Source organism: Falco punctatus (genome assembly GCF_963210335.1).
Source record: "Falco punctatus genome assembly, chromosome: 6".
In the NCBI taxonomy this organism is placed as follows: domain Eukaryota; kingdom Metazoa; phylum Chordata; class Aves; order Falconiformes; family Falconidae; genus Falco; species Falco punctatus.
In genome coordinates this window covers 34,950,352-34,973,168 of record NC_137585.1, presented here as the reverse complement: position 1 = coordinate 34,973,168, position 22,817 = coordinate 34,950,352, and the positions used below count along the sequence as shown (strand labels likewise).

Sequence of the window (22,817 nt, the reverse complement as noted above, 5' to 3'; positions counted from 1 at the left end):
CAGGTTTGCAGCTTATTGCTGCCAGTCCCAAATCAGCAAGTCCCCTCTCTTTTTTTTTTTTTTTAAAATGGGCTCTATCTTCCTTTCTCCTGTCAGATCTCATGCTTAGCACCCTCCTTCCTCTATTCCACCATTTCATTCTACCACTCTGTGGCCCCAGAGCTGTAACAAGTGAAAAATAAATCCTCTCTGAATGGCTTGTGCAGCCTCCCCCTTCAGTGCCTGAGGTAAGCGGTGTTGTAAATCACACCAAAAACTACTAGAGAGAAAAAGGAAATGAAGCATTGTGTCTGTTTTGTAACGACTGAGCTGACTGCTCAGCACAGCCCGGACCTGCCTGACGGCGTCTTCCTGATGTATCCCAAGGGAGAGCAGGATCAGGGATGTTTTCTTGACTATCATTTCCAGGGTCCATAATCACACTCATCCCCTTCACGACTGTAGGTCTGACACAAAAGACACAGAGCAGATAACCCTGTGCTGTGGCTCCCTCTGATAAAACCATTTTGGCCAGAACCGCCTGAGAACACTTCCACTAACCAAACCCTGCTGGGGCAGGCAAGGCTCAAGCTCTAAGGAACCCACCCCACCTCCCTGCAGAGCACCCTTCCAGCAGCAGAGGGGCTCTGTTGATGTTGCTGAACGCCTACATTCCTCTAGCCTCAAGCAGTGCCAGGCACTGCAGCTCACTGAGCCCATCTTTCTGTCCCATAAGAGAGCTACAAGCTCTTCTTGGCTTCATTCCACCAAGTGCCAGTCCTGCTCAGTTAACCTTCAGCAGTCCCTCAGACAAGGCGTAGAGACAGCAGACCAGTGGATGGTCTCTGCATCCTCTGGAAGCTGCTCTGGCAGAAACAAAAACAAGCAGCTGGCAAACTCACATACCTGAGAACAGCCTGTAACCACTGGAGTGTTTAAAATTATACAGATATGCATTAAAAGTCTGTAACCCAAACACTGCCCATTACAGATTAAAAACAGACCAAATCCCAGTAACCCAATGGATTCCTTTGCTGTGCTATGAACTATAACTGGTCATGGAGATACAACAGGAGAACCTCTGGCAGGGCAGTATATCACATCCGAGCACATGTTCTGTGAAAGATTTAGGCTTTGAGTAACAGGGAAGTAGGAGGAGAGTTGCTGTTGACAGCTATGCTCACTGTGCTGCTGTTGGTAAATATATACAAGCAAAAAAGTGCCAGCTCTAAAAATAAAAAGGAGCAATTTTCTTGGTATGAACCCAGCTCCCATGGGCTGCTGCAATGCAGTGGCATCTTAGTCCTTCAATTTCTTAACGATATGGCTGCTTCACACCCTTCAGAACTGGAAGTATTAAGTTCTTATTATGCATAACACTAACAGTAGCAGCTAGAAGGCCAACAGGAGTTGCCTATTTAATCTCATTCTGTGCTGCCTGTACCCCGCCCACCTGAGTTACAAGATTTTGTGATAGAAAATGCAGTTTACTTTTGAGCAGTATCTAGGTCACTAGATACTAGAAACTTGACCCTCATTCAAACACAGCATATAATCCAACAAAGGCTAATTATTCCTGACTTTACTCAGAATCACATACGAAGCCAAGCTGGCCTGCCAAGACCCCCCTCTCACTGGAAAGGAATGAGAGGGAGAGGTACAAAGAGGCAGATGGTATATATGAAGCATGCTTTGTGTAACTTTCTTATTACAGAGGTTCCCCTCTTGCACCTGTTTCTACCACTCAAATACCAAACTATTTAAAGACAGCAAAAGGAGAGGGGGACAGAGGGTGCGTAGGGCAGATGAGATGCGATTCATTTTTTGCAGTCTCTTCCCCAATATATACAAAGTCTTGATTCCCCTTTATAGGGCTAGTTTTCAATCTTTTTTTCACTTCGAAGACACAGCAAATTTGCCTTGAAGAATCCAAAGTGGCTCAAGAGCTTGGAAGATAAGCATTTAAAGGGTTTTAATAAATTAAACTCTGTCAGGGAGTTTTCTGGAGAAACTGAACTCCATTAAATTAAGGGCCAGGGCAGCACTTGTGCTGAAATAAAACACAACATCCATCAAGGACATCTCATAAGATTACTGAAGTTAATATTGGTTGAAAGTTTGCAAAAATCCTCCCCCTTCCTTTAAGAAAATGTCAATCCACTTTAGAGCATTTCTACTTCATGGCAAGTAAAAAAAAAAAAAAAAAAAAAAACAAACACCAAAGCCCAAAGAGATGTGGGAAGGCAAAAATGCAACCTTCTACGAAAGCAACTACAACTCAGGTTTATTCAATGTGTGGGGTAAGAGCTAAAATGAACAATGCTAGCTTGTTTCTCTTTCCATATCCTATAGATACACTGTGGAACAGCTCATTTTCTCCCTACTAATCAGTTCTGCAGCCTTCCCTGTTCGCTATGCACAGTGCCTTTACAAAGCATGTTTCCATGCTTTGTAAACATGTTGGGAGATCTGCTCCCCAACTGTTACCTGCAACAGCGTGGACCAAAGAGAGCACAAACAAGAGCAGCTGCCCAGGTCTCCAAATGCAATTATATTCTTCCACAGAGGAAAAATGAGTACATCGGATACTGAATGCTCACCAGGAAAATTCCAATTTCACGGATTTATTAGATGTCTTATCCTTCATAGGACAGTTTGAGCCAAACTGGTCTGCTTATTTAAGTACAAAAAACCTTCAGCATCACAGGAGATTCCAAAAATGCCAGAACCCTGAGCTCCCCTCCCTTACCACGGAGAGAATAATCTCTCCCACCCACTTCTCTTTTCAGGCTGATTGCTGCATCCACAGAATTCTTAGGGTCTCTGGCCCATCTTCTTCAGGGTTCGATTCAACTGGAATTAGAGAAAGCAAAGGTCATAAAAATACAATGATTGACATACACTACTGTTCCCCTCAGAAGCCTTTATCCAATGTCTCTACTCCTTCCTCTCTAACTCAAAGAGAAAAAGAGCTCTTGTGCAAGCACAGGCAGTGTGGGAAGTAGAAGGGGAACTAGTAAAACTCCCTCTTCCTCTCCAAGACAGCAGAGGAAGATCTGGGGAGAAGAAAGGGTACAAACTTGTAGCAATGGTACTGCAACCCTGTATTGCTCAAATCCCTACATCTCAGGATTTTGCTGCCTAAGTTTCCAGTGCACAGCAGCCTCTGTCAGGAGAGGGGAGCAGCGACACAATGTCACCTCCTGGCTGAGCACAATGCTGAAGTCATCTGTGCTCCAGAAATCTTTGATGCCACTTTCTAGAGCTGTAGTTATGAGGGTAGAGATACCATTTTGGTTGAGTTACTATTGTCTAGGGACAATGGAGTCAGTGTCCTTGGACAGCAGAACTCTCCTTTTCCACTGTGGCTCAAATAAGCACTTCTCACACAAAACTATACCATTCTCCAAAGGCCAGCAGTTACTGCTTAAACCACCTGCCTTGGCCCAGTGCCTGGCAGAGCTGAGGCTCATCCCAGCAAGGCGCCACATAGCTGTCACACAAGCATAGCTCCATCAGGGCTTGCACAGCCCAGTGCTTGCCCCACTTTTCCTACAGAGCTACACAGATCTCCTGCCCAGGCCTCACCTCCTCAAACTTGTGGATCTGGCGGATGAAGAAGTCCCCATAGCGTCGAGCAACCTTTGTGTCTGCAATATGGATCATGTCCTGCGGAGGGAACAGCATGAGGTCAGGAAAAGGACTGCGCTAGCAGAGAAACAGCAAGCGCTGCCAAACATGACAGGCAATCAAAGGGGCTTCACTCCAGCCCTGGTTCTGCATCACACATATCTGACCTGTGCTAGCCCCACAGCAACCACTCAGTTCTCTGCAGATTGTCTTCCCTATAACTTTGCCTAGGCTGGGTCCCAAATGCACATTGTGTTCAGTTCACATTCTTGCACATTCTTCCCGGTTTTGTGTCTCTTTATAGCAGCTTTGACAGTCCCAACCCCAATCCATGCTCTGCTTCCCTCTACCAGCAGCTAAGAGTTATGCTATCTACCAGGAGAGGTAGGCTGAGACACAGCATAAGTCCTTGCAGGAAGGAACCAAGAACAAGGGACAACCTGTTCTCCTTCCTAGCAAGAAGCCTAATGGTTACTGCTACCTTCTTTGAGGATGAAGTCCTAAAAGACTCCTTGCTATGCTTCCTGCTGCCCAGAGCTCCAAGGGCAGGATGGCAACAGGACCATACATTGTGTTTACATTCCTCTTAGAGCAGAGCTAAATGCTGCTCCAGTGAAAAACAGACCTGTAACATGACCAAGCAACACCCCTGCTTTGTCAAGCAAAGGAGAGATGTGAGGGAGACCTACAAAGCTGATAAGCCCACCTGACACACTGACAACACTATGTGTCATCCAGCTGTCACCTCCCAAGAATAATGACAGTTTCCTCTGTCCTGGGGAAGAAGGCATTTAGGACCTTTGTTTTCTGGGTACAACAACTGCCAAAGCTGCCTGTGACATCCCATTGCTGTGCAGCCAGGGACACTCCTGTTAAGCTGGGCTGTGACTTCACTGTGGGCAGCCAAGCTGTTCACATGACAAAGAAGGAAGGGATGTTTCCCACAAACTGGAGCAAAACCAGGTACTGCCATTTCCAGAATTTCCTGGTTGAAGGAATTTCCTAGCCAGGAAGGAGCAGGTACCAACCTTGTCAATATAGAAGTCTACTTCAGAGGCAGACTGGAACTCCCCATCCAGGGCAGATATGCCACTGGTCCATACCAAGTTCTTCATCTTGTGCTTGAAGACAAGAAGCTGGATACGAAACTCCTGCTCCGTGAGGTCTAAGAAGCCAGCCAGCTTTGCCACAGGCATGGTAGTGTAGAGCTTGAGGAAGCTACGGATGGTAGAGAGTTGGGCCTGCTGCTGAACCTCATCAGCAAAGACTTTGAGCTGCTGCAGGAAGGGCTCCTTGTGGTAGTTGGGGTGCACGTTGTCATAATTGGGTACCACAGGGGAGAGGAACTTGGGGCAAGCATAACTGAAGAGCTCCTCATAGACTTGTGCATCACCCTTCTGCATGCGCAGCATCTTATCCCCATATTTCTCTCGCAGCTGCAGGTGGATGCTCTCATCTATGCGCATAGGGTACATGGTGAGGGCGATGGCCAGGAGTGCATGCATCTGCTCATTCTGCTTGTTAATCTGAGACAGAAAGGAGAACCTGTTAGTTTGTCAATATGCTCTAGCTTTATGGTGCCAGAGGGAGCTGGAAGCTGCGTTTTTCAAAGACAGACCCTTACTCAGAGCATTAATAGTCCTAATGCTCAAGAGGGACACAACAAAGCAGCAGTGCTGCTGGGCAAAGCAGGTAGATGAACGCCATATCAAGGCTCTCATCCATGAAAGAGGGCTGGACAAGGAGAAAGTATCCAGCAAATGTGTCCAGAGCCATACAGAACCTGCATGGCCAGAAGCAGATTTGACTGCTTTGGTGCAAAAATGTGCAGGGGAGAAGGGAAGGCACATAGTTTAAGAACCATCTCCTGGCAAGGGACAGTTATCAGGGAAGCCAGTGAAGAAAAGACTGAGAAGGAAGATTTATCCGAATATGGGATGAAACAGACAGCTGTGTGGATGAAACAGACATGCCAAATTTTTGAAGTATCATGGAATTAAGAATGGCAGAATTTGGCTACACAGAGAGTTAGAAACGAATCATAAGGATAAAAAGGAGACAGCAGCAGCAGGGTGTAAAACAGGCACCAGAGACAGCTTACATGAAAAGAGAAAGCAGCTTTGTTTCAATCATATTGAATTAAAACAGTCCGTAAATGATTATCTGATAATGGAAATATATCTGACAATGGCAGTAACATGAAATGCAGGATTGGACTAGGAACAGGACTGAGTCTGAAGAAACATCAACAACAATATCATTAGGAGCTGATATTCATTAACAACACTGCTTAGAGGCTGCCAGCTGGAGCAGGGGCAACCATATAGTGAACAACCAAAGGAACTAGTAACACAGCTAAGAGAAAATATTGCCACGCATGTCAAAGGGGTTCAAAAGATCCCCAGTCACGACCACCAGCAGCATAGTCCAGGAACACGAGGCTGGACTATTAGATGTAGGTTATCAGGTGATAGAGGAAAGGCAGGAAAGACGACAGCTGCTTTTTCTTTTGGGAAGTCTAGACCTATTCTATCTCTTACCATCTCATACTTATAGGTTGTCCTCTGAAACATGCTCTTGGTCCTCTGGATGTAGAGGAGGATGTTGGCAAAGACACGGATGGCATCCTGATAACGCCGCATCATAAGGTATGCAAAGCCCACGTAGTAATAGGTGGTCACCTGGCACTCAGGCACTCGGGAATACATGCTCTGAGAAGGATCAACACACTATGTTAGAGGGGAGATAACCACCTTTGATCCAAATAGCTTGCTACCCAGAATTCAGCCACCTCTGCTTTCAGTCCCATCCCAAATATAGCAAGGAGAGGGTTAATTCAGGATACCTCATCTCCCACCCATCCCTGCAGCAGCTTCCTTGCTGTTCATTAGATCATCTCGTTTCCTACATTTTCCAGCTTCAGCTTCCTGCAAGCAGAGGATTCTTGCACTGGACCTAATATTGCTTTGCTCAGTTCCCTTTCCCCCTATTTTGCTCCACGCCCTGGCCAGACAGCAGATACATAGATTTGTGCCAAGCCCTGGGCCAAGCCCGTGTTGCAGCTGGAGTTTTGTTAGCCACTTACCCAAGCAGCACCCAGTTCTAGGGCAAAAACATGCAAGGTGGGAGTGGGCACAGTAAGAATAAGAGTCAAAAATACAAGAATAAACCACTGATCAAGATGGGGACAATGTGTTCAGCTAGCTACCACTGTGCTACTGTTTACCATTCAACTAAGACTCCCTGTAACAACACTGCCTCGCACAACACAAACTTCCTAAAAAACAAGGCATTTGTGCTGCAACATTGTCAAGCATTATCATATGGCTTGATTTAATGCCAAAGCTCCAGCTGTGTTCAACTACAAACTCCTGAAAACTACAACAGCTACAAGCAGCTCTTCAGCTGGAAGATTAAATTATGCTAATCTTTCACCAGCATGTTTGAACAGAGACATTTGGAAAACTGCAACAGAGGTTTTAAAACATGTATTACCTTCTTGTTGAGCTCAATGTTCTCCAGAACCTTGATCGCTTGGTAGTAATCCCCCAGCAGAGAGTGCAGACGCAGTAGCCCAACCAGGCTGAAATAGCCCAGCATCTTGTAGAGAGAGTGACGACCATACTCACCAGCCACACTTTCAGGGTCACCTATGGAAAAAAGGAACCATGCCGCTTTTCTCCAAGGAAGCGAGCTCCCTTTTCAACACCTCTATGTTTACAAGCAAAGGGAGCAAAACCTCAAGTGTAATCACCAGCACTCCTCACACAAGGCCAACAGAACCTGCTCCCAGTCAGTACATTCACTGATTGTTTGATCCAGCTCCCAAACAAAGCTAACTGAGCTTGGTCAAATCAAAGCAAGTCAGCACAGACACCAGTCTGGCTTGGCGTCACCCAGCTAGCTCACCTCCACTTGTATAGACCTCCAGCTGTCGGTTGATGTTGGATTTGTCCACCAGAGAGTGCAGCACATTAAGGACACTGTGGACGTTCCAGATCTTGGGGTTGGAACGAAGGAAATCAATTTCCTCTTCCGACTTCTTGGCTGTCTTGCAACGGTACTGACTGAAAGACTGGAACTACAGAAAAAAGCAGAGATTCAATGATGAGAAGCTAGTTTGGTACAAGTTGATCACATAAATTTATTACAATAAGCTACAAGTTGCATGAAAAAAAAGTTTCATCTGAGAACACCTGGCAATCAAAACAGCAAATTATACCACCTTTAAAGCACCTAGGGGAAAAATGATACAGTGCCGAGGGAAAAGGCCAGAAGACAGAACGAAGCAGAGAATGATCTCTTAGACAATGAGAACAGGCAACTAAACACAAATTTGCTGTCCGAACAGGTAGCAAAGAGAATGACCAAGTCATAAGATGTGTCTTAATACACACACATCTTTCTACATATGCACACATCCTTTTTCACCCTCAAGCTTGACAAGACTGCATTTGAGGAATTCCAGTCAGCTCTATAATAAAAAAAGTCACAGAGAAAGGAATCTATAGAAAAAAGCCAATAGCATTCGAGAATTGTATTGCTGCACTCAGAACAATAAGGGGAAAAGTATTTCTAACGTCAAGACCTTAGACCACAGATTATTTCAAATCAGGTCAGCACTCTTCAGTGCAAGCATAAAGGCCCTACTGACTAAGAAATACAAAACTAAAGTAAAACCATAAAACACAATACAACTAGTTTGAGCAAGTATCTTCACAAGGTCTATGTAATTATAGCAGACTTCAGTCAAGGCTGCTTTGCACAAATCAGGCAGAAATGAAGGTGAGTTAAAAAAAAAAAATCTCATAAGCAGCAACTGCAACAGAAATATCAATAGAAGTCCAGTACTCCCTAAATAGTCCCCATAACTTAAAAATCTGTACAACTACTTCATCTACCTGGTGACTCAGGAATAACAGTGCACACCAAAGTTTTTTTCACTTTGTGGTATCCTAGCTATGAAAAATCACAGAGAGGGAGGATACGGAGAATTTACAGCACTAATAGAGGCAAGGCAAGCCCAAAATGGCCCAGCCTGATAGTCATATAAGACCTGGTATATGAATTCATCAATGATATCCCAGAGCCACTGGTTGGGCAGTTCCAGAGGAGCAGGACCATCAGCATCTGCAAAAGAGCATAAGTAACAGATAAGAAGCTTAATACCTTGAGCAAGAACAGTGGCAGAACTGGAGGAATACACAAATTAAGGAACACAAGAATTTCCCCGAAATGGATGGAGCAGCAGGTGAATGAAGCTTCCAGTAGGGCAGTGATACATACCTTTGCTACTTCAACTGCCTTCACTTTAAAACACCACATGTGCATATGGGGTTAATCTCTAGCATGTGACTGCTCAGCAGCAGTGATTCTCAGAAGCTGCATAGACTGTAGGGGTTTATCCTAATCAATCTATTCTCTGCAAGAAGTCTGGCAAGGAGTCACAAACCCATTTGTCCCAAGGGGAGTCAACAACAGTAAACAGCTGTGAAACACTGCAAGTTTTCTCTAGCTTACAGCTTCATTTTGCTTTTTAATAAAGATTGGTGAAGCAGTTCTCAGCAAGGCAGAAAGCTAAATAGGTTTTATTCTCTACAGTATTTCAGAAAGCATTGGAAACTATCTGCATTTTTTGTGGTTTTAAATGCACGGATGTAAAGTGCTCTTCATTCAACAAACGTGAACATACATAAAGTTTGTAGACTACTACTCCCTATATGATCTATAAACTAACATGTTGCTGTTGTTCTGACCCTTTCTCCAGTTCTGCCCTCTCCAAAAGTCACAAACAGAAATGAATTGCAGCAACTCACTGAGGATGTAGTTGAAGAGATTGCAGTAGTTGTAATAGGATTCAAATCTCTGCTCCAGTGTGGGCCCGCCCTGCAATGAGAAGTCAGCACAGTCGATTTAGTTTCAAGCACAGCAGGAGTGAGTTTACAGGCTACAGTGTATGAAGGACAGTCAATAGTCACAGCAGCAGAGGGTCTATTTCAGAAATGTTAAGAGCCAGTATTCAATCAGGATACCCATCAGCACCACCCAGAAAACACGAAATTGTATCACTATTGTCCCATAAAATAGGGCTGATTTCATGTACAGGTCCTTCTCCCAGGATGACCAAGCATTCAAACCTTCTGTGAACATGATGCGTTAACCTTCCTTGTCCAGCTCCGCTGTCCAGACTTAAGAGCTTCCTATTATCTTCAACAGCTCTCCTTCCTTCTCCCCTCATGTGAGGCCTTAATAAATCAACAATTCTGCTTCTGAACAGTATTTCCAAATGCTTTGAAAGAGCATTTGAAAGGAATCGCCCTCTTCCTAGAATCATCTTCCTTGTTTCACCTGGAGACACTCCAAGCACCACTAACAGCACAGCTTGAGAAAGCAGTCTCTCCTGTTAAAGTCCTTTTAAAGTGCCCATTCCTCCACCTACACCAAAACTGCAGTTATTACTTATTTATGCCATAAGTCTGTTCAGCTCTTTTCTTAAAGAACCAAGAACTACTGTGATTTCCTCAATGACTTCAAATTAGCTTAAGAAAAAAAAAAAAGTGGTGTTTGTTTTGTTTTATAGAGCATTATTCTGTCCATTTCCTTCTCCTGTATCCTTTATGGTGCCTGTGTTTCCCTCTTTGCAAGGCACTCTGACTCCATATTGATTTTTTTAAGCACAAGTAACACACCTTCCTCTTGTGACACCTCCTCTCACCCACCTGCTAATCTGAAGAACAAAGAGCCACAAAGAAACACACAAACCCAACTTGCAATTACCAACATAGCTCTATCAAAAAGAAAATTCAGTTATGTCCCAACATCTCCTTCCCTAACTCACTAATCACTACATTTGATGTCAGTAACAAACTTTTACAAAATAGCCTCCTGAAAACTCAGACCGGGTTCTTATGATTCATATAAGCTGCCAGGGAAGCCTGCACACTCATTACAACCAAGCTTGAGGAGACAGCTAATAAGCCTCAGAAAGACAGTCAAGTCTTTCTTGCTTTTCAGCAGTCAGTGAATCCTTACTAAGCTAACACAAGGCAAGAATTTTAAACTTCCCTAAAAGCAACTCACAGTTCATAAACCCATCCAATCCTGTCTTGCAAAAAATATGGAACCACTGGTACTATGGCAGCAGTAAGATTTGGCAAGTTTTATGGCATGGAGAAGCCAGCATGCAACCAACAGAAAGACAAAGGACACTCACGCTGACTTTGGCGTAGATGTGCCTGTAATACAGCTCCTTGTAGAGGATAAGGAAAACAGCATCTGGAAAAGATGACGGAACTGGACATTAGCAAACCACAAGGCCTAAGCAACTGGATCTCTTGGACACACAAGTTGTGCTCCTCCTGCCACCTGGTTATCACCCAGCAATAAAGGGAGGCACAAAAGGATACTTTGTTCAAATTTAACTTGCCAGACATCTGCTGAAGGAGTTGTCAGAGTGAACAAAACCAACTGACTCAGGCAGCAGCAACGCTGTGCACCTGCTCACTCGTGTATCAAAAGTGATTTAGTTCCTCCTCTCCCTGACAAACAAAAAGAAAGTAAAAGACTTACCGTTTCCAACTTGAGGGGCAATGGCCTCAGCCTCTGGCCATGGGGTATTCTTAAAAAACCTTTCTGTCAGCTTTGTCCAGCTGAAAGATACAACACGTGGTATTAGAAACGATTTCACAGTAGTATGACAGTGCTGGAGTTAAGAGATCACAATATAGAGAGGCCTTGGGCTTGATAAAAGTAGACCACCACCACCATCATCCTCTTTTAGTAAGTCCAGAGTTGAAACAAAGAATGGGAATTGCAAACTATGCAGTTAAAGTCTTCAAATTATTCCTGAAATATGGAACAGCTGTGTATGTTACTTCTACATTCCCTTCACAGCAAAGTGACACAGTCACAAGCAGAAGCAGGAGTATCTGTAAGGAACAGGCACAACAATTACAACTCACAGCTTTCTGCAAACTGCCTAACTACCACTACTGGGTCACTTTTTACTGCTTCCATGCCTGTTAGGCACAGGACCGATATTTTCCTTCAGACAGGTCACAACTCACCTATACTTACGTTAGCCTAATGGTCTGGAAATATCTGGGGGTTTCCCCCAGTAACCAAACCAAACCTCATGCTGTATTTTAAAGACAGACAAAGTCTGGAAAAACACAGGTAGTCAGCTTTTCCATTTAGTGCACTTTCATCAGTTTAAACAGCTATTCCCCCTTGCAGGAAGGACGGCTTTGTACCTGTTTTCATAGATGTCCTGGATCTCGTACACCTTTTGGTCAATGACATCACTGGAAACACGGCTGGCCTGGAGCTCATACACCTTCTGGTCAATGAGATCCGACACGGTCTTGTGAAAATACTGAATGAAGTTTTTGATCACTTCGGGGATCACCTGGTAGGTCTGCTGCTCGTACTGGCGCTCGTAGGCCAGGTCTTGCTTCGGGTCTCCTGAAGGGAAAGACGAACAGTGAGGCGCCTGCCGCACAGCCCAGCCCGGGCCTACAGACCCGGCCAAGCGCCAGCGGGCCCGACGCACCCGAGGGGCCACCGCGCCGGCGCGGCCGAGGCCCACACTCACCCGTGTGCATATCATAGTCGTTGGAGTAGGCGTAGGGGTCGTAGGCGGCCTGTAGAGAGAGGGAGACTGCCAGTCACCACCACCAGCCCGGACACGATCGCCCGGGTCCCGTTCCCACCCGCCCCGGGCCCCTCGCCCCACACCTCGTTGTCGTAGTCCTCCCCCGGGTAGGCCATGGCGGCGGCGCAGCGCGCAACGAAACGGCTCCGGGCGGCAACGCGGAGCCGGCGCGGAGCGGGCAGGAAAAGGGGCTGGCACCAGGGGCGGGGCTCGGGCCCCCGGCCGGAAGGGCGGTGTCGGAGCGGGGCTGCGCTCTTCCACTGGTTGAAACAGCTGCTTGTCTTCAGCCTGCTGAGCTGCCAGGAGCCTGGTGCGGCCTCTGCCCCGTCCCTCCCTCTGATTGGATACTATGCCTGCCCGTCAAACCTTCCCGGGCACCTCCTCCACCTCCCACCTCGCTTCTCTACTCGCCTTCCTTCGGGTAGAAGGAAGACGCCTCTACCTCCCCATTGGCTGCACACACACACACAGCGGAATGGAGCACTCTTGATTGGTCGAGAGGACACGGCCCGCCCCGTTGTTACCGAGACGACCCTCCCCTCCTCTCTGCCCCTGCATCCCGGCCCGGCCCGTGCAGGGATGGAGGGAGGCAGCGGGGCCGCAGCAGCGACCGACACGGAGCCGGGGCCGGAGCCGGAGCCTGCGTTGGGGGCCGGGCTGTCGCTGGGGCCGGCGGCGGGTGCCCCCCTCGGTTACCTGCACGTCCTGTGGCAGCGGGAGGAGCCCGCAGGCAAGATCCCGGCCCGACGCCTGCGCAGGGCCGCCCGCCTCCACCGCCGGCTGGGGCCTACGGGCAAGGAGAGCCACGGTGAGCGGGGAGCAGCGCCCCTTCCTGGGACCGCCCTTCGCTGCCGCCGGCTCCGTCCAGGCCTCAGCTGGGTGCAGAGCTTCTGATTCGGGGAGGCGCTAAAGCTTCGGCTTTCCTGTGGTGGGGCTCTGGAAGGAGGTCGGATCTGCCCGGTGGGCGGCTTGGGAAGGCGCCTTGCTCCTGTCGGGTGGGGTGGCCGTCCGGAGTGGGAGGGCCCGTGGCTGGCCCCAGGAGATGACAAGAAGAGTGCCTCTTACCTGGGCTCTTGATCTCCTGAGCCAGCACCAGCGCGGTTTGAGCCCTGACCAGAGCTCGAGCACTGGGATGGGGTGTTTCAGCGGGGAAATGCTCCTTTTTTCTCTGTGCTTTCTAGTAACTGCTTTCTTTTCTCCATAGCTCTGAAAAGGCTGCGTGAAGCTGCCAATAGCAACGACTTGGACACAGGTAGGACTTCTCCCAATCCTGCTTGAGACCTCTTCCTGGAAGGGCAGTTTTGTCGAGGACTTTTGTTTTAGGAGAGGAGGAGGAGGGTGCAGATAGTTCGTGGACATGGTGCTTTAGATGCTGCAAATCTAGAACTGCTTTTCTGAAGCCTTGTTTTGCTCTCTGTGCAGAGTGAGGCTGGTTACAGTATTCAGTTTTTCACTGCATCTGGTTCATAGTGTTAGTTTTCCAGCTGCCTCAACCTAATCAGCACTGCACTGTTCCAGCTTTTTTGGTATGTAACTTTTGTGTGATTGTAAGCAGCAAAAGAGTAGTGTTTTGGCAAGGTGGAAAAGTTATGTTTATCTAAGCCATACCGTGTACAATGAGACAGTGTGACCCAGCAGATCAGAACCAAGCCCAGTGCTGAACTCTGCCTCTCACAGTGACTTCAGAGAAGACTTGTGGCCTGCCTGTGACTCCTTTTACTTCTCTATACCGTAGATTAGGTGGGGTTTGATATGTAGTGTCCAGCAGCGATACTGGTGTATATTATTTGCCCCTTATTGTTGTCCTTTTGTCGTGGTTTAACCCTGGCTGGCAACCAAGCACCACGCAGCCACTCACTCACCTCCCCCTCGCCCAGAGGGATGGGGAGGGGAGTCAAAAAGAGTGTCCTGTCAACGTTGTTCTCACACCAAATCCAGAACGCATCACTGCACCAGCTACTAAGAAGAAAATTAACCCAGCTGAAACCACGACACCTGCTTAGACTAACTATACTGTCCCCTCAGCTGTGTTGGCCTAACTGTTTATCAGGCCATTCTGTGAACATAATTGGAAATTGGTTTGACTTGTAGAAACTTGCCATATATCAGAACGGGGGTTTGTCTAGCGTGCTTCACCCTGTGGCTCCACAATATGTTGTTTCATGAACTGATGGATAAAGTTAATCTGTGAGCTCTGTCAGCACAGAAAGGCTTGGCTTCAGTCACCAAGTCAAGAGGAAGAATGAAAGAATCGGGCTTTATGAAAGTCTTGGTTTCAATCCATCTTAGAGTTTTACACCTGTTTTTGATACACAGGTTCCCCTGTTTTCAACCCTGCTGTGTTTTGTATACTCTGCAACTTGAGGAAGACTTGTTTGATGACAAATTTGTTCTTCATCGACAAGTAAAATGTTGCTGTTACCTGCTGTTACTTGGCATTGGGTGGGAGAGGTTATGTCATTTCCTACTGGCTTCAGGGCAGGACTAGGTAAAGTGTTCCCTGTTAACAGCTCTCACAGGTGACACTGTCAGTCTCCCTGTCTTTCTTCTGGAGTATCAAACATCGCACATTAATGCCACTCCCATCTCTTCAGGTGTCCTTTCACTTCTATACCACACTTAAAGCAGTAGGTGTATAGGAAGAAATTGAAATATGACTCTGAAAGCTGAGATGAATGGTGACTTTCAGTGATCTAAGCTACCTAGTTTCTTGTCTCCAGTACTGGTCAGATTTGACTGTTACAGGATGTGCTGTTAAAGAACTCAAAATACAGCAAATCTGTCAGTATTTTTAACAGCTAAAGGAATGAGAGCTTTATTTTACAGACTGATGACTACATCAGGATAATCTCAAAACAACAGGAGTAATAACCCTTAAAGTTATTCTTACACATGTTGCTGTAGATGCTGCTTTTATGACCCTAATATTTTCAGCCTTTACTGGTCTCTGACTTTGTTATACCCAATACTGGAGAGTCATACTAGTTTGTCTTTCTGTGTGAGCAGGTTTTTCCTTGATACCTGAGAAAAGGAGGTACTTCAGGTTACAAGAAGTGCCAGTGGTGGCACTGAAGAAGCAGGAGGAATGAGTGGATGATGAGGGAATGCGTAGGTGATGGTATGGCTACTTGGGCCGCTCACTATCTCACTTCAGTACCTCATCTCCTAAGGGTCTATTTGCACTGCTCACCTGCCTGCTTCCCAAACAGTAGCCACCGTCAGTATGGCAAAAACTTAAGAGTTTCAGATGAATGTAGGAAGGGACATAGTCAAAACAGGTGTGGGGAGGTGGCTTTTTTCACTGCATGTGGTTATACTGTGAAACTTTTTGCCACACAGGTCCATGTTGATGTGAAAAGTTTACACATGTAGAAAATGACCATGCAAATCTACAGAGAGAGCCCATGGAGAGATAGTAAGCACAGGACGCTAATTCTAGCTTGAGAAGTGCCTGAGATACAGCTGACTAAAGGCTGTGAGTTAGCCCCATGTCCTTGCTATCTTTTTTGTGCTCCTCTGTAGGTGTTTGCTGCTGATTGTCCTTGGAGCTTGAAAATTTGGCTAGGTGGATCCTTAGCCTTAGCCATTACAGTTGTTGGCTTATCTTTTATAGCAATACATGGAAGTTGGTGAGAGGCTGTAAGAGAGGGTGGAGGGTACGCTGCTTAGGCTGGTTCTGCTGAGCCAGGGTGTTGGCCGGAGCTGGTTCAGGTCCAGTTGACTTTGCAGCTGGCAGAGTGTGCACCTACCTACAGAAGAACGGATGGCATTTCCCCTTTCTGATCGCGTGCCCCTTCAGCTTACCTGCTTTCTTCTCCTTGGCACTGTCAGTGCAGCAACTCTTAGAGGATGGAACTGACCCCTGTGCTGCAGACGACAAAGGCCGGACAGCCCTGCACTTTGCCTCCTGCAATGGCAATGATCACATTGGTGAGTGGGGAGGGGAAGTTCTGTTAAAAATTAAAATTTAATTAAAATGTAGTTAAATAAAATGAATTAAAAATTAATTTAAAAGCAGCCTCTCTGTGGCAGAGATTTCAAAGGATGCTTTTTAATTTGATTCAGTGTGTGACAGAGATTGCTTTGGCCTATCAGAAATACAGAGATTGTTTTCTGTGTGTTTTGTGGCAAAGTTGCCAGCTAAACTCTGGCTCCAGGGCTTGCCATGTCCCCCTGCTGAAGGGGGAGCAGGAACTCCCAGCTTTAGGGGTGTACTGATGCAGAAGGAAGGGTGTCCTTAGTCCCAGTTCTTCCCTTTAGGAGACTAGGGACAGTGGCACTGTCTGGCTTTGTGCTGGGTCCTTCTGCGTTGTTGTGCCAACCCTCTGTCTCTGGGAGGAAGATGATGAGCTGAACAGTAGCATCCATAAGGCATCCTGGTGGCTACTGCATGGACCTGTGGCCCATGTGGGCCTAACCTGTGGGGCAAAGGGAAGGGACTGCTGTAACTCTCTTTTCTTGCTTCCAGTGCAACTGCTTCTGGACCATGGGGCTGACCCAAACCAGAGAGATGGGCTGGGAAACACCCCCTTACACTTGGGTAAGTGCCACACAGAGGAGCTTTGCATGCTGAGATGTGAGGTGAGCACCGCCTTGCTGTTCCTTTCCTCTCCACCTTCCTCTTTCCTGAGCATAACGGCATGCGTCCCCAGCTTTAGGACGTAGGTGGAACTCTGCACTTCGTTAGTTTCACTCCTCACAAAGGTTTAACGATCAGTTTGAGAAAATCAGTTTCCCTCCATCTGCCAGCCCCAAGGAATGCAGGACCTGTTCCAGAGAGAGTACTCAGGCTTGAGTGGAAGGTTACCCTTAGCAAGTCAGCTGTTTGTCTTTCCTGTGGCAAAGAGCCTTTTGGGAAGCAGCAAGCTCCACGACTGAGCAGAAACTCCTTTGTTGTTTGCTAGTACCTCTGAGTTGTGTGTCCTGTGTTTTCCCTCCCCAGCTGCCTGCACGAACCACGTTCCTGTCATCACCACGCTGCTGCGCGGAGGTAACATTTCCTCTATAACAATTACAGCCCGTCCCTTTCCTGCCCTGCCCCTGTTTATACTCCCCAGGGACACTAAGTCTTGAAGACAGACCTCACTTTCTGTCCTTGCTCATGCATCTTGCAGGGGCCAGAGTTGATGCCTTGGATCGAGCTGGCAGAACTCCACTGCACCTTGCTAAATCAAAGCTAAACATCCTGCAGGAAGGACTCTCCCACAGCCTGGAGGCTGTACGCCTTGAAGTGAAACAGGTAAAAGAAACAGTCCTGTGTTCTGGTAAAGTGGTGCAGCCCCTGGCTGTCTCCTGCACCCTTTATTTAAATACCTGTCTGTAAGCTTTTAGCTGCTGTGAGGAGAGTTTGACTCTTTCCTTCTGTTTTCAGAGACCTTCCTTTTTCCCAGCTGCTACTCTGAATTTTTGCAGGACGTCTCTTGGCTCTGGTAGGCCAAGGCTGCATTGAATGTCATAGTTCTCAGGCTGTATGGAGCACTCTTTTCTTTAACCACCCTGTAAGACAGATGGCTTATGGCAGGAGAGGGACCACGGCATGAGGCTGTAGCTATGGCTACACATGCAGGGACTCTGCATTCCTGCACAGCCTGCCCTGCTTCAATATGTGGGAACAGGGAATAGGAAAGCGGTCAGGGGGCTACATCACAAATGCACAAGGTGTGGGCCTCTCTTTGGGAGCCATATAGGAGCCACAAGGATTTTCATCCCCAGTGCACAAGTGGATCTTGCTGGATTGGGAAATCCCTGCTCCTTACAGCAAGGGAAGCTAGCTAGCCAGCCACAAAGAAAAGTTTGGTGCTTTCAGGGCTAGACTTTATGCTTCTTCAGTGGGCCTGTCTCTCTTCCCTGTTCTTAAACCAGGCACAGGGATCACGACAGTCCATCAGTGGCTGATAAACACCTCTGGTGTCTCACTGGGCTCTGATGCTGCCATTAGTGCTCTCCAGTTGCTTTGCATGTGTTCTTCTGTATGGGTCATGTACTCTGCCATGTACTGCAGTGTCAAGGCTGTGCTTGGCAATTTAATTTTTCCTGTAAAAACATCCCAGTCTGGTGTGGCTATCTGATGTTTGCCTCTTATTCCTGCTGGTTTCAGATTATCCAGATGTTGCGGGAATACCTAGAGCGTCTAGGGAGGCATGAGCAAAAGGAACAGCTGGATGACCTCTGCTCCAGGTTACAGAGGACTAGCACAAAGGAACAGGTAGGCAGCGCTGAGCTACTGTGACTCACCTACTTGTGTTGTGACTTCTGTGTTTAGGAGAATACAACTGCATGAGCAAGGTGACAATGAAGACAGTTTTGGAAGCATTCTTGCTCATATTGGGTAACATGGGCAAGTTACGTGATGACTTGTGGTACTTCTTTAGGTTGGAATTCAAAATGCAGAAAGCATCACTGTGCCTAGCAGCTCAGCAGAGAAGCTGCAGGTCAGATTGGCCGAGGCATTTTAAGGCCAGGTTCAGCACAACTACACAGGATTGCTGGGCCTGTTTGGTTTTTTTCTACAAAAGATTGGCCCTTAGAAATAGGCTTAGAGGAAACAGCCCTAATACCATTTCTGAGCTCTGGGTAATGCAGCAGCATACCTGTATTTTCAAGGACTGACTAAATGGTGTGAGGTGGAGATCAAGCATCAACCTCCTGAGTAATGAGGAGAAGCTCCCACTACCTTAATTAATATTTGTTTGATCCTGAGGACTGGAGCCCTTCTACATGACTGTGGGACCAAAGGGATTCTGCCCTAGTATAAGCTTAGTGTGGGCCTTACTGGCAGTCCTGGTGCAAGGTTGGTTCCTGCTACACAGGGGTTTCTTCTGTGGTGGTGGGTGACTGCGCAACTGTATTGCCCTGCTTAACGGCCAGCTATATTCTTCTGGCAGGTGGACGAGGTTACAGACCTCCTGGCCAGCTTCACATCTCTCAGCCTGCAGATGCAGAAGATGGAGAAGAGGTAATGGGCTTCCAAATCATCTTCCTGATGCAGCAGGAGAAGACTTAGAGAGAGAAAAAGAGGAAGCTGAAGCTTGCTTCCCAGAACGCTGAATAAATATTGCTGCCAGCAGCCATTCCTGCCAGATCCACTCTCCAGTGGTGCTTAGATTTTTCCTGTTGGTGCTGCTGCAGCTGCCTCGTGGGGTGGCAGCACGCTTTGGACAACAGAGACAACAGACAGTGCTGCAGCTGCGACTTTTGGAAAAAAAGAGCTGCTCCTCTTTATATCAGATGGGCTGGCGCTGAATAGGATACCCCTTCCAGAGATATTTTGCCTTCTCCTAAGCACCTCAGTTTGATGTAGGTGGTGGCTGATGCCATGTGCTGTCACCAGCCCTGACACCAGCTGGGCACCATCACAGAAATGCTTGGAACAGGCACCTTTTGCCACCTCCACAGTACTCAATTGCATGAGGGAGAAAGTGGATGCCTCGGACAACAGAAGGCTTTCTGCTGTGAGAAGAACACACACTGAATTCTGCATGCTAGTAGCCAGGCAAACATACTACCTTGAGAAACAGGCACCAAGGCTTAATCCTAACCAGGGCAGAGGATCTATCTGGTTATAAATGCAATACAAAGTTTTTCATTGCTAGACTAAACAGCTTTCACTGGCCCTGGTTTTTGAATAGAATCACATAATCATTTAGGTTGGAAAAGACCTTTAAGATCAAGTCCAACTGTTAACCCAGTACTGCCAAGTTCACTACTAAACCATGTCCCTAAGCAGCGCATCTACATGTTTTTTAAATGCTTCCAGGGATGGTGATCCCACCACCTGCCTGGGCAGCCTGTTCCAAGCTGCTACAAGTCAGTGCTTAAATACTATAGTGAAACACTTGCAAAAAATACCCAGGTAGACACCTAGCACATCAGAGCTGCCCTGATGCAAGAATAAGGTTTGGGATGTGACTTAATCCTAGTGCAGTTTTAGGCAGACATCTGCATCTTGAAAAAAAAAAAAGAAGAAAAAAGAAACAAAAAACCACCGTAACTGAGTTTTGTGATTCCTGTTACTAGCGGTCTCAGGCAAGAGGTCCAGTTGCAGCAGGAGGTGTTGTGTATTCAGCTGTATCACTGGGCTGGGATGGAGGTGGATTTAGGGCTTCCTCAGCAGCACCAAACCCACAGCTGATCCATACTGTTCCTTGCTTGTCATAGAGATGTGCTGCTCCAGGACCTTCAGTGTGGTGTGAGGAATGAGTTATGAGCCCTGCTGGAAGCCTAAAGTGATGCAGCTATGAAGAATGCAGGGAATTGCTCTTGCTGCTCTCTTGCTTCTGCCCCACTGTGGTTAGACATGAGGATGTAGACAGCTTTGTTCTTGGAGTGGGAATTCATGAAGTCTTGTCAGTAGGGTGCCAAAGCAGCAGGGTGACAAGAACATGCTCAGTAGCAGAGTTCCCACCTGTGTGCCACACCTAAAAGATACAGTGTGCTGGTAGCTGTACCCATCCCACAGCTCGGGCATCGCTGGTTTGGAAGTGTTCATTCTTAGGATTCAGCCTAACCATGCAACAGCCACAGTCTGGAGCTTTCTTCAGAGACTTTCAGGTCAGCATGTTTCCCTAATGTCTGGCATCTTGTCCAGGAAGAGGCTAAGTGGACTTCCATGTTCAAAGCTGAGATACCAGAAATATGCGTGACTTTTAGATAGGTTCATCTGTGGGGTGCTGGAGGCCATGACTGGGACTAACGGCCTTGTGGTTTGGCTGGAGCTGTCACTGTGAATACTGATATTTTGTTAGGATATGCTGAATGGGAAGGATACTGAGGGGGTGGGAGACAATCTGACCTTTTTGTATTTTGAACTTCAATAAAATCCTGTCGGCCTTTTTGGACTCCTCAGCCAAGTTCGCTCTTTTTCAGAGTGGCTCATTCCTCTTTCTTTACCTATGTTCCAGGCCAAACTGACAGCACTGGATTTGGTAACTGCTACTCTTCTACTTGCTGCTGAAATCAGAAGTGACAACACAAAATTGTTTGAATTCAAACACCAGTCTGTTTGCAGATCAAAGTACGTGGTTGCTGACTCACCTTCTGATCTTGAGTGTCACAGCCAAGAAATGCAAGCTTTAAACCTAGTTAGTTGCTGTAAAACCATACAAATAGAGGAAAGAGAATCTCAGTCGGATTGCTTTAAGCTGGAAGATGGGATGTTCTGCAAAGAGGAAAAGCAGCCTTGTCCAGCCTGTGCTTCTGCAAAAGTGTGGAGCTGGTGGGGAGAAGGCAGCTGAACTTGAGCCTTGCCCCATGCCAGATAAAATGGCTGTGCTGTTGTCCTGGGACAGCTGTGAAGAGATAGGAAGGGACTGAGGGGCTGGGGAGGGGCATCAGGGCATGGCAAAGAATTTCCAGGGTGGTCCCTGTGTGGGGAGTGGGTAACCTTCATGTCCAGTCTTTACTTAACCATGTTGCTTCCTTTCTTGCAGCCTAGCCTTGGTGTCCACATACACCCAGCTGTCAATGCTTCTGCACTCAACAGCCTTGTTGCTGAGGAAACCATTAAGGCACCTGAAGAGCAGGCAGCTGAAATGCTTTTTGTTGCTGCATTTACCTTAGTTGCTGATGTCTGCTAACTAGACACAGCTTGGAAGCTTTCCTCAAAACTGGAATACATGTAGCTGGGACTTGGAACGAAGCTTTTAGCTTGAGCACACGTGATGTTGTTGTCCAGCTCTTCAGGCCTTTGTCTTGCCTAGTGCTGGAGTTTTTTATAACCTCTCCTGACTGTATACCCAGGGAGGGGGAAAGGGGGGGTGCTGCAGCCAGCCAGAAGCAATTGCCTTGCCTCTGTGGCACTGCTCACTCCGTTGGAGGTGAGGCAGTGCTGGCAGTCCCCTGGAGGCTGGCACAGTGAATGGAGGCAGATAAAACAAGCAGGCTCACAGGAAAGTTTTGCCACAGCTTTAGTGATAACACCAGATCAGAGAGAGAAAATGGGATCTGTTCTTCAGTGGGGAAAAAATGTATTGTGTCAGAATCGCATTCGGTGAATCCCTGCAGTCAGTTCTGCTTTCCTGCCTCAAGGCTGAAGCAGTGGGCTGCTGAGAGCCGCGTTGTGTGGTTGGCACTAGACTGAGAAAAGTTTTAGATTTCTGTGTGTCAGCTAGTCATGCCATGACTACCCTGCGTGCTCAGCAGCTGCGTCTGGAAATAGAGTTAGGTCCTGGGGAGGGAAAGAAGGAAAGAAAAGGTTCCAAGGGAGGAGGAGAATGTGGCTTCATGCTGTGCTGAGAGCTGTTCACTGGCCTTGTATTTTTTTTTCTGCTGCTCCCGATCTAGAGCCTTCAGCATCTCCCAGCTGCTTTTTCTCCTGCCCTTGCACCTCAGGCCACTGATTTCCCTGCACAACTGATAGGTGTGAGGTTAGTGGCAGCTTTCTGCATCTCCCAGAGGTGTCTGCTGCAGTAATGGAGAATGGAAACAGCGTAGGTTTCCCTCTGCTATTTATTTTGCCATTAAACTCAGTCCAATCTCCTCATTTCCCTTGTACTACCCCATCAAACACACCTTCCAGGTCACTTCCCAAGTGGTACATTGCACTCCTCAGAGCCGT

The 22,817-nt window shown here is 47.2% G+C and overlaps 2 protein-coding genes across 4 annotated transcripts; one reads left to right on the top strand and one right to left on the bottom strand.

Moving 5' to 3' along the window:
• Positions 1-2,587: 2,587 nt before the first annotated feature.
• On the bottom strand, positions 2,588-12,481 carry EIF3L (eukaryotic translation initiation factor 3 subunit L). 2 transcript variants are annotated; one of them, XM_080390908.1, is made up of 13 exons: positions 12,346-12,481; positions 12,203-12,251; positions 11,862-12,072; positions 11,179-11,258; positions 10,823-10,884; positions 9,426-9,495; positions 8,666-8,739; positions 7,519-7,690; positions 7,105-7,259; positions 6,150-6,320; positions 4,638-5,135; positions 3,568-3,648; positions 2,588-2,832 (listed from the first exon to the last, which is right to left on the bottom strand). In XM_080390908.1, exons 1-13 carry the CDS (start codon positions 12,376-12,378, stop codon positions 2,794-2,796), a joined length of 1,695 nt encoding a protein of 564 aa, XP_080247034.1. In that variant the 5' UTR covers positions 12,379-12,481; the 3' UTR covers positions 2,588-2,793. The 2 variants fall into 2 exon arrangements, with proteins under 2 accessions (XP_080247034.1, XP_080247035.1); XM_080390909.1 differs by lacking the exons at positions 11,179-11,258; positions 12,203-12,251; positions 12,346-12,481 and having other exon boundaries at positions 11,862-12,070.
• ANKRD54 (ankyrin repeat domain 54) lies at positions 12,377-21,099 on the top strand (the record flags this gene model as incomplete). Of its 2 annotated transcripts, none has more annotated exons than XM_080390911.1 (8): positions 12,377-13,070; positions 13,467-13,514; positions 16,094-16,192; positions 16,731-16,802; positions 17,205-17,252; positions 17,377-17,501; positions 18,360-18,467; positions 19,147-21,099. In XM_080390911.1, 8 exons carry the CDS (start codon positions 12,377-12,379, stop codon positions 19,219-19,221), a joined length of 1,269 nt encoding a protein of 422 aa, XP_080247037.1. In that variant the 3' UTR covers positions 19,222-21,099. The 2 variants fall into 2 exon arrangements, with proteins under 2 accessions (XP_080247037.1, XP_080247036.1); XM_080390910.1 differs by having other exon boundaries at positions 15,992-16,192.
• Positions 21,100-22,817: the final 1,718 nt, after the last annotated feature.

Bases quoted from the DNA above. Each gene is read 5' to 3' on its own strand.
- EIF3L (XM_080390908.1), bottom strand. From the start codon at position 12,378: ATGGCCTACCCGGGGGAGGACTACGACAACGAG. The intron at 8,740-9,425 runs GTGAGTTGCTGC...GCTCTTTTGCAG, and splicing joins TCTCTTCAACTACATCCTCA to ATGCTGATGGTCCTGCTCCT. The intron at 5,136-6,149 runs GTAAGAGATAGA...TTTCTGTCTCAG, and splicing joins CAACCTATAAGTATGAGATG to ATTAACAAGCAGAATGAGCA.